Genomic DNA, 9080 nt, shown 5'->3' with positions numbered 1-9080 from the left:
GCAGTCAAATGAGAGCAGCAAACAAAAAAATCAGAGGGGAAGGGCTGGGAGGCAGCACGGTGTGGCTGTGGAAGACTTAAGGCAACCCTGGCTTGAACACCAGGAGAACATCTGGTCTTCCAGAAGATGAAGGGTCTGAGTGGAGTGGGAAGGGCTTGGAGGTGGCTGTCAAAGGCTGGGGACCAGGGAAGTCCAGCAGCTGTGTTTGGAGATGCCATTGAGAAGTCCCTAGCAGAGGGACTCCTAAGCAGAGGCTTAGGAGGGCAGGAATGGGTCTTGCAACAAGGAGGAGGAGAATCCCACCAGGATGGATTTACTGGAGCACCACATGCAGGAAGGAAACTACATTTCTAGGCAACTCCATCCTTTTCCTCCATCAAGGTGGGGGAAATGGGATCCCAATGGGATTTCAGGGAATGCAGAGATGCTCTTGAGCGTTTTTTTCCCCTCTCCCATGCAGCTGCACCCCAAATCACTGTCCTGGGGAGCTGGGAAGGGCAGCATTTCACCCCTAAACCCCTTCCCCCTGGCAGCACCTCCATCTCGCCCCATCACACGAGAAAAAAAGAGTACCCGTGGGTCAATATTTGGGTTTTTTTATTAAAATATTGTTATACCAAGTGGAATGCTACAGCAATCTCGGTATAGGGCGGCATAACGAAACAGCCAGGTTTACGTTTAAATACTTAAGATAACTTAAAACGCACAAACAAGAACTCATCGTCTTTGGCAGGAAAAAAAAGTTCACAGCATGAAAAAAATACTTAAAAAGAAATACCAATATTAATATAAAATATATTAAGTTGTGGGGTTTTTTTTTCCTCTTTCATAATTTTTTGTTTGTTTGTTTTCCACTTTGTAAACAATGCACGAGAACCGAACGCATTTTTTACGTGTCTGGGAGAGAAAAATAAAAAATGCAGTTGTCCAGCAAATGCACAAATGTTTAAAGAAGAAAGAAAGAAAAATATGTATATATATAAATATATACACACAACAAGGGCAAGGATGGGAAGTGTCTGAGCTCGGAGGAGCGAGACATCGGCACTGGCTACAGGCAGAAGCCAGCTGCCAGTAGCCGGGGGCTGTGATGATGGGATGAAGCCACGGGAGGGGCCGTGCATCGCACCGCCTCCATCAACCCTCCTTGGTTCACTCTGAGCATTTCACCTCTGGTTTCAAGGGGTTTTCTTCTCCAGATTAATTCCCTTGATTATCATTTTCTCTTTTGCTTCAACACCACCCCATCCCAAGAGCCTTGCCAGCCTGTGATAAAATCTCAGAGGCAGGATGCAGGTGATAGATGCAGCTGATGGAGGTTTGGGGCTCCCAGCACTCGGCTTGGCGACATGGATCGGGGTGGTTGATGGGACCCATGGAGGATCCCCCCAAGCTCTGCCCTCACACAGAGATATCGGCTTGTGGGTACAGTTCAGGCAAACAGAGAGGGATTTTCCAATCGAAGGCCAAGCACCTGGGTGGGTGCAGATGGCCAAGAGCCAGAGGTGGGATGGGGATGGAGCTGACAAGGGAGGGGATGGGAAGAAGCCCCCCCGCCTTGGGAAGGAGAAGATGCTGAAATGATGAAAACATTTCCTCCCATCATACAAAACCTGGGTGTATTTACAGGGGGGTCACAAGGCCTCGTCATCACTGCGGGGTCCCTGGGCTCCAGTGCGCCCCGCGCAGCTGTGGACCCATGTGGGTGCCCAGCGGGGACGGTGGCCCTCTCACGCATGGGGGTTACCCACTGAGACCAGCCGCGGGGACGCTGCTGAGCTCCAGGCTCGGTCCTCCTTCCCGCAGGCTCCTCCATCCTGGGCAGGTGCGCAGGCAGCTTGGCTCTGCCTGTGCAGCAGGCAAGGAGGGTGGAGGGGCCAGTGTGCGGCCCCTTGGTGGCCTTAAATCAGGATCTCCACCATGTCAGACAGGTCCGGGGCTCTGTCAGTGGCCGAGCTCTCTGCAGAGAAAGAAGGAGAGAGCTGGAGGGGAGGTGAAGAGCATCGGTACGGCACCCACCCCACCAAAGGTCCGGCAGCAAGAAAACTGTTGGTCCAGCCTCCTGCCAAGGCATTAAAAAAAAAGTTCTGCACCTTAAAAATAAAAATGCAAGAAGTGATTTTAGAGATTTAAACCCACCGGACTCAAGTGGGGCCTTTAAAATGCCTTAAAAAACCACTGATACTTGTGCAAAGCCTGTCTCCTGGATGCCAAGCCCACATGCTGGAGCATCCCCGGCTCCCCCCCTATGCCACCACCGGGAGACTCACCCAGCAAATCAGTCGGGCACTCAGTGCCCTCGCCCTGGCCGCTGCTCTCGGCCACCCCGTCCGTCTGCGTGCTGCCATCCTTGCTGCCGTGCTTGGAGTGGGAGGGCAGGGGGAGGGCAGTGGGTGCCGCTGCACCTTCAGTGGTGGCTTTGCCTGCTGGAGGAAACACTGTTAGGGATTACCAGCTCCTCCAGCCAGTCCTTACAGCTCACCGGAGAAATCCCCCCTCCCCAATCTCTCTACTTCCAAAACTGCAGGGGAAATTGCAGGCAACTCCCTGCCACTGAGCAAAGGCAGGGAACGGGCAGGTGCCTCTATTTACCTGTGCTACCCCGGGAGCTGCCCTCGGCCAGCCGGTCACTCTGGCCAGCCCCTGGCCAGCTCAGGGCAGCAGAGGCAGCGAAGACAGAGGGCACAGACTTGGCTGGCCGCAAGGAGCCCTGGAGGGCTTTGCTGGGGTCCCTCCGCGAGCGCTGCTGCAGGACCTTGATGATGGCATCTTTCTCCAGAATTTGGGCATGAAGGACTTTTAACCTGGAGAGGAAAAGAGGCAGAATCTGAGAGAGGAGCTGGAGGTAGGGGAGGAGGATGCAGGCACTGCCCAGGCAGACCATGGCACAAGCTTATCGGCAAGGTGGGCCTACCTGTTCTCCATCTCCTGGTGCTTGTGGCTGGCCAGAAGGAGGTCCTCATTGAAGCTGCTGTTGGGGGAGTGCCGCGGGGAATGGCTGATAAGGGTGGTGTCCCGCTGGGCGGCTGCGGTGGCCGCAGCATCCATGGCAAACTGCCGCATGGTGCACTCCTCCAGGTACTTCTGCTCCCACTTTGTCATGTCAGCCTCCAGGGCCAGGATTTTCTCCTCCTTTTCCCTCAGCTGCTCAGAGAGTGTGTGGGCACTCAGCTCTGGCATCCCCCCACCTGCGGCACCTGCCTGCCTCTGCAGTGGCAAAAAAATAACCCAAAAGGAGAGGATGAGGAGGTGCGGGATGATGCACCACCCACCACATCTTGATGACACCCACCACTGTGTCTCCCCAGCACCCACCTGCTGAGCCCGCAGCATCTTCAGCTCCTGCTCCAGGCGGGTGCGGAGCCGCAGCTCGAGCTGCTCCCGCTTCTCGCAGGCGGCCTGGAGCTGGCCCAGGGCTGCCTGCAGGCGCTCCACCTTCTCCACGTAGGCTCGCTTCTTCCGCAGTTCAGCCTCTGCCTTGGCTGCCCGCGCCTGGGCGCTGCTCAACGCCTGCTCCAGCAGCTCTGCCCGCCGCCGCTGGTCCTCGTTGGCGCTGCGCAGCAGGGAGACCTCCCGCTCCAGCTTCTCCTTCTCCTGCTGGTGCTCATAGCCTGCAAGAGAGCCCTCAAGTCTCAGCCGAGGAGGCTTCACTGCCTGAAGGCTGGTTCACGAAGCCCCACAGGAGCTCTTTTCTCCCCCAAACATGGCCATGCCATCCCTCCCCCAGCACACAACATACATGGGGGCCAGGGGCATCCCAGTCACTTGGGCAGACAGCAAAAGCCTCAAAGTGCCACATTCCAGCCCAACTTTTTGCTCATGAAAGCCACCCGGCATGAATCCAGCCACCTCAGGGAAGGGGATGCGATTCTTCCTATGTAACACCAACACTGTGTCTCTCTGCTAAGATAATGGATTCAGGTATATTTTCCCCAAAAAAAGCCCAGGCCTGTGCAGCTGCAAGGCAGAAGAGGGAGGAGGGAGAAAAGGGCCAGGCTGGCATGGGGCGGGAGTGCGGGCTCGGCGCTGGAAGAGCCAGCGCAGCGGCAGGAATGTGGAGAATGTGGGTCACGCCGCCGGCCGGCCAGGATTAATGGCTCGAGTCCAGAGCCAAGAGCAGCTCCATCCTCCCCAGGGAAGGGTGAGAGCTGCCGCCCGCCACCCGCCTCCTCCAGCAGAAAGGGAGCACACTGAGCCCCACCAGCCTGCTTCCACCATGGGGAGCTGGGCAAGGACGGGCGTCCCCTGGGACTTACTCTGTGCCAGGAGTTTGGCCACACTGCCCTGGTTGCTCTCTTGGCTTTCCTGGGTCTTGCTGGCCAGCTGCTTGTTTGCTGATTCCAACCGCTCTGGTCCAAAGGCAATTAAACTCAATTAAGATTTAAATACAAGATTTTGGCCAGAGGAAGCAGGAGCAGCCTGGCTCCTCATGGAAACACCCCGGGGCAAAAACCGGGGAAAGGAGAACACCCGTGGGGATGGGGACATAGAGGGTCCCTCACCTTTCAGGTCCCGGTTGAAGTCCTGGAGCCGCCGCATCTCGCCATCTCTTTTGTTCCTCATGGCTTTCTCCAAGGCTTCCCGCTTGGAAGACGCCTTGACAAGGTTTTCGTAATCCTCCGAGATGCGCTGGATCTCGCTCTCCAGCTGGGGTGGAGGAAGGGACAGGCCGGGGTTAGATATTTGTGGAATGAGGAAAGGAAAAGGAGATGTTGGCCAAAGCTCACTCGGGTTGCTCAGCCCAATCTGAGCTGCCAGAGGTGCTCAGTGCACCCATGGGACCTCCCAGGCTGACCCCCGGTGCACATTTTGGGGAGAAAACTTGATTTTTTCTGCCTTTCTTGCAGAGAGTCCCTCCACAGGTCTTGGCTTTGCTCTAGCCCGGCCAGCAGGGAACAGCTGCCCCTTGTACACGGGCACACAAAGGGCTTTCTGTGGCAGTCTGGGGTTGGGGGGGACAGGCAGAGGGAGGGGAATGGGCTCCTTCTCTCCCATGCCGGCTGCCATGCCGCCCAAATGCAGCTGCTTGGAGGGGAACAAGCCGCCGGAGGGAGGGGGAGAAGGGATTAAAACCCTAAAGGGGGTGAATTTTCACAGCAGCTGGTTGAGCATCCCCCCAGGCGGGGGGACACGAAGCCCTGGCCATGGGGCTGCTGCCATTTGCTCACCTTCTGGATGCGGCTCGCCTTCTCAGTGCAGCTCTCCAGCTCCCGCCGCAGCTTCTCACTTTCCCGCTGAAGCCTCTCATTTTCCCGCAGGACTGCATCTGCCCGGGCCAGGCGGCTGCCAGCTGAGACTGCCTGGGCACTCACCAGTGCCTCCACGCTGGTGGGACCCAGTGTGCTGGGGCACAGGGTGCCTGGCGGCGGCAGGAAAGCAGTGGGGACATGGGTGGGCAGCACCCTGCAGGGAGGGAGGAGAGGGCTGCTCAAGGGGCTTGGCAGGGCGGTAGAGCCAACCGCATCTCCAGCGTCCCACTGACTGCACCAAACACATGGGCCAACCGAATGCCAGTGCTTCTGGGTCACCCCACAGGAGGAGGGAGGCTCCGGGAAGCACCTATCCTCCTTTTCAGAGCTAGGAAGTATTTGCTTTTTAAAAGGTGCTTCCCTGAGCACCCTCAGACATGAAATAAACCCCATCTTGCAGGGGTGCTGTGACCTGACAACTCCAGGACCTGGCTGGTGGGTCAGGATGGGCTTCCAGAACCCCCAGGCCCACCCTGTTGCTGGGCATGCTGCAGATGGACGACAGCTCAGCAAAGGATGCACCTTGGAGGCCAGCAGCACTGCCCTTTTCCTTGTTTTCTGGGCAAAGCGAGAACTCCTAACATGTCTCCTCACCACCAAACTATTAATAAGTCTTCACTATATCCAGAGGAGCAGGGCCAGCCCTGCTGCCCCTTGCACAGCTGCTCTGAGTTCCTCGACATCCCACAGCCACCTCAAATACCCCAAGCGGGGCGGCTGTGCACGGCCTGGCTCTGCTCTGCTGCGGGCTGCCCGCCAAGGGCCTGCATTCCTGCGGGATGATATAGGAGCAAGGAAGAATAAATACATCTTCCTCACGGCTCCCCTTCCCCTCTTTGTTCCCTGGAAGGAGAAGGCTTTCCTGCTGGAGATGCTATCGCTCTCTGCCCAGATAGGTCAGCAGGGTTGGGAGCAGCATGCATCCTCCCATTGAATCTCCAATTCCCTTCTTCCTATTGTTTTCCATGCTGGAAGAAGTTGCTTCCAGCCCTCCCCAAATGCCAGGCAATACCTGAACCTCTGGGCTCCCCAGACCTCTCCATGGCCCTCTTGGAGACAACCTGGGCTTTGCCACATGCATCAAGCTGCTGAAGGGAAGGGGAAAGCTGCCCAGTGCTGCTCATCGCCTCCGCTAACTGCCTGCACCAGCCCGGGCTTGGCTCGGCAGCAATCCTGCAGCACTGGGTGCAAACCGGTGTGGGCTTCCACAGAGTAGGAAGCATGTTTGCCTTCCACTCTGCCCCATGCCTGTACTAAATTTAGCTGTTTCCTGAGCTGGCTCCAGTTCCTAAATTAACCCCAAATTCCTCCCAGCACATGGGAAGGGGGCAGGGTCTGCAGAGGCAGAGGGATTTTCATCACCAGTTGGAAAACCCCAACTGTGCTGGGGGAAACTGGGGAGAGGAGAGGACCGGAGAGGTCCTCAGAGACCCTTGTGGGCTGAGCCGGATACAGCCCCATGAGGATGAAAGGTTCGGCAATGGGCACCCCACTGATCTATGCATCTTCCAAGCATCCATCCCAGCTGCTCCTGGGGCACCGCAGCTGGGAGGCACCCGGTGGGCACCCCAAAAGCAGGGCCCAGGGGTCACAGGTTACCTGATTTCGGGATGCTGAAATCCAGGACCTTCCTGGGAGCAGGGTCGAGGTTCAGCCAGGTAAGCATCCTGGGAAGGGATGATGTAGGGATAGTCTGGGGGGGGTCCCCGTGGCTCTGGCTCCTCGAGGTGCTGCCCTCGCAGAGCAGCAAGCTGGTGGTGGCGGGAGAGCTGGGGGTAGCTGTGGGAGGCGCTGATGGGGCTCTGCGTTTTGGCTCCGTTTCTCTCCAGCGACATCCGCATCAGCCGCTCGCTCAGCGACCGCACGTGGCCGTGCTTCAGGTCCTTCAGCCCCTCGTCAGTACATCGGGCACCGCTCTCGGCCCCGCGTAGACCATTTTCACCCCGAATTCCTGGGCTGGCCCCTCTGGGCTGCTGCCCACCCCGCTGTGAGGCATAGTACTGGGAATGCGCCTTGGCCTCCTCATAGGTCGGGAGCTCCTCGCCCTTGTGCTGGGGCTGGCAGATCTGATAGATGCTGTTCTCCAAGTACGCATGGTCAGAGTGGTGCTCCTGGCCCTGGGGCTCCTGCCGCGTGGACTGCTGCACCATTTGGCTCTCCTCCGGGCTGAGGCTCTCCAGGGAAGAGCGGGGGCTGCCGGCACCACCAGCACCACCACCGCCACGCAGGGCCTGCTGCTGGATGGCCAGTAGAGTGCGGTTCTCTGTGAGGTTCCCATAGCGCAGCTGCTCCTGGATCAGGCGGTGCAGGACCGTCCCATTGGAGTCCTCCGCTGTCCTCATCTCCGCCCGTACTGTCGGCAAAGCCACGTTTCCACCCGAGAAGGGCGTCCCTGGGGACCCTAGCAGCAGTCGGCCACACCAAGGCACCTACATGAGGAAAAAGAGGAGATAATTGGGAACCGGCTCAGGCAGGACACAGCGCAGACCCTGATCGACAAGGGTTTGTTTTCCAGGAATCCCGCTCAGCACACTGGCAGGCTACCCGCGACGTGCCAGCCGGGAGAGAGGCCGTGGCAGCAGCGGTGTAGGAGGGCGGCTGCAGCTTCCCCGCTGCCGTGGCTGAGTCCTGGCGCTTTCATCACACCCATGGCCGCGGCCGGCTCCGGGAGCCGGGACCGGGGGCGGTGCTGGCTCAGGTGCTGGCTCCCCCACGAACCCCGGACCTCCCCCGGGGCCCGGCGCTGCCCCTCGGCCCGGGGACGGGGGACGAGGCAGCCCCGCGGGACCGAGCACGAAGCCACGGGGAGGCGAGCAGGATCCGACCCCCCGCCGCCCCCGCCGCCGGGGCGAGCCGAGCCGGCCCCGCACGGAGCTCCCGGTCCGGCGGGGTCCCGGTGCCGGTGGGAGCCCCGGGGGGGGGAGGGAGGGCGGCACTTACCGGGGCATGGCGGAGCGGGGCGGCGGCGGTGCTGCCCGGGGAGCGCGGCGGCGGCTCTGGGCGTCCCGCCGGCAGCGGGGGCCGGCCCCGGGCGCTGCTATGCCCGGAATGCAGCGACCGGACCCGCCCGCTCCGCTCCGCACCGCCCCTCCCGGCCCGCCGGGGCCGCTGCCGGCAGGGGGAGCACGGACACCCACACCGACACCGACAAGGACACGGTGGTGGTGGGGCAGCTGCAGCTGGCCCGGGGCTGGCAGCTCCAGTGCCCCGGGGAAGGGAAAGGAGAGGGATGTGCATCCCCAATCCCCACTCCCATCGTCCTCAAAATCACCCCAAAACTCGCCCAGGCCTTTCCCGCGCCCACCGGAGCCCACCGGGCACGGGGAGCTCTGGGGGTGTCACTCCTAGACCCACAAGCGCACTGGGAGTGAGCCGGGAGCGTGGAGGGATGCTCGGGGCGCTCGGCCGGCCTGGGCCGCGGGAGCGTGTGCCCGGGGTGTGCAGGGGGCCACACGCGTGCCACGGGCACTCGTAGGCGTGCGAGGGAGCCTGGGGGCAGATGCAGGAGCTCGCTGGGGGCCGGAGCGTGCTGCATGCATGCAGGGAGCTCGCAGCTGCCGGGATGGGGGGGCCGGCAAGCTCTGCCTGCCAGCTGTCCAGCAGCATAAATCTTTCTGTTTAATCGCAGCTCAGAGAGACATGCCATTGTCTGCAGCACCAAGCCAGCCCCACAAAAACCTGCCGGCCCCATCTGCTCTGCCCGCTCGCCCCCCTTCCTCACATCCCTCCTCCTCACATCCCCCTGCATGGGGGATGTCAGCCCGCTGTGAGCACAGCCGTCTCTGCCAGCTCTTGCCTGTAGGGCCCTGGCGTCGGCACCTTTGGGCAAGC

At 60.2% G+C, this 9080-nt stretch overlaps 1 protein-coding gene across 2 annotated transcripts; it reads right to left on the bottom strand.

Annotated features, from left to right (window-relative positions):
- Positions 1-580: 580 nt before the first annotated feature.
- AMOTL2 (angiomotin like 2) lies at positions 581-8308 on the bottom strand. Of its 2 annotated transcripts, none has more exons than XM_075099566.1 (10): positions 8190-8308; positions 6849-7678; positions 5169-5403; positions 4503-4647; positions 4257-4349; positions 3316-3611; positions 2915-3207; positions 2593-2804; positions 2271-2426; positions 581-1960 (listed from the first exon to the last, which is right to left on the bottom strand). In XM_075099566.1, the coding sequence occupies exons 2-10, from the start codon at positions 7589-7591 to the stop codon at positions 1902-1904; spliced, it is 2232 nt and encodes a 743-aa protein (XP_074955667.1). In that variant the 5' UTR covers positions 7592-7678; positions 8190-8308; the 3' UTR covers positions 581-1901. The 2 variants fall into 2 exon arrangements, with proteins under 2 accessions (XP_074955667.1, XP_074955668.1); XM_075099567.1 differs by having other exon boundaries at positions 2271-2423.
- Between the last annotated feature and the right edge of the window lie 772 nt (positions 8309-9080).

Source organism: Phalacrocorax aristotelis, chromosome 7 (assembly GCF_949628215.1).
Source record: "Phalacrocorax aristotelis chromosome 7, bGulAri2.1, whole genome shotgun sequence".
Classification (NCBI taxonomy): domain Eukaryota; kingdom Metazoa; phylum Chordata; class Aves; order Suliformes; family Phalacrocoracidae; genus Phalacrocorax; species Phalacrocorax aristotelis.
Note: the sequence above shows the minus strand (reverse complement) of the source record. Positions and strands in the feature narration are given on the sequence as shown.

What these genes read in the sequence shown, in the direction of transcription:
- AMOTL2 (XM_075099566.1), bottom strand. Translation starts at nt 7,591, where the DNA reads ATGAGGACAGCGGAGGACTCCAATGGGACGGTCCTGCACCGCCTGATC. An exon ending in TTTCAGCATCCCGAAATCAG is followed by an intron (nt 5,404 to 6,848) that starts GTAACCTGTGAC and finishes CCCTCCCTGCAG; the next exon opens with GGTGCTGCCCACCCATGTCC. An exon ending in AGATGCTGCGGGCTCAGCAG is followed by an intron (nt 3,208 to 3,315) that starts GTGGGTGCTGGG and finishes TTGCCACTGCAG; the next exon opens with AGGCAGGCAGGTGCCGCAGG.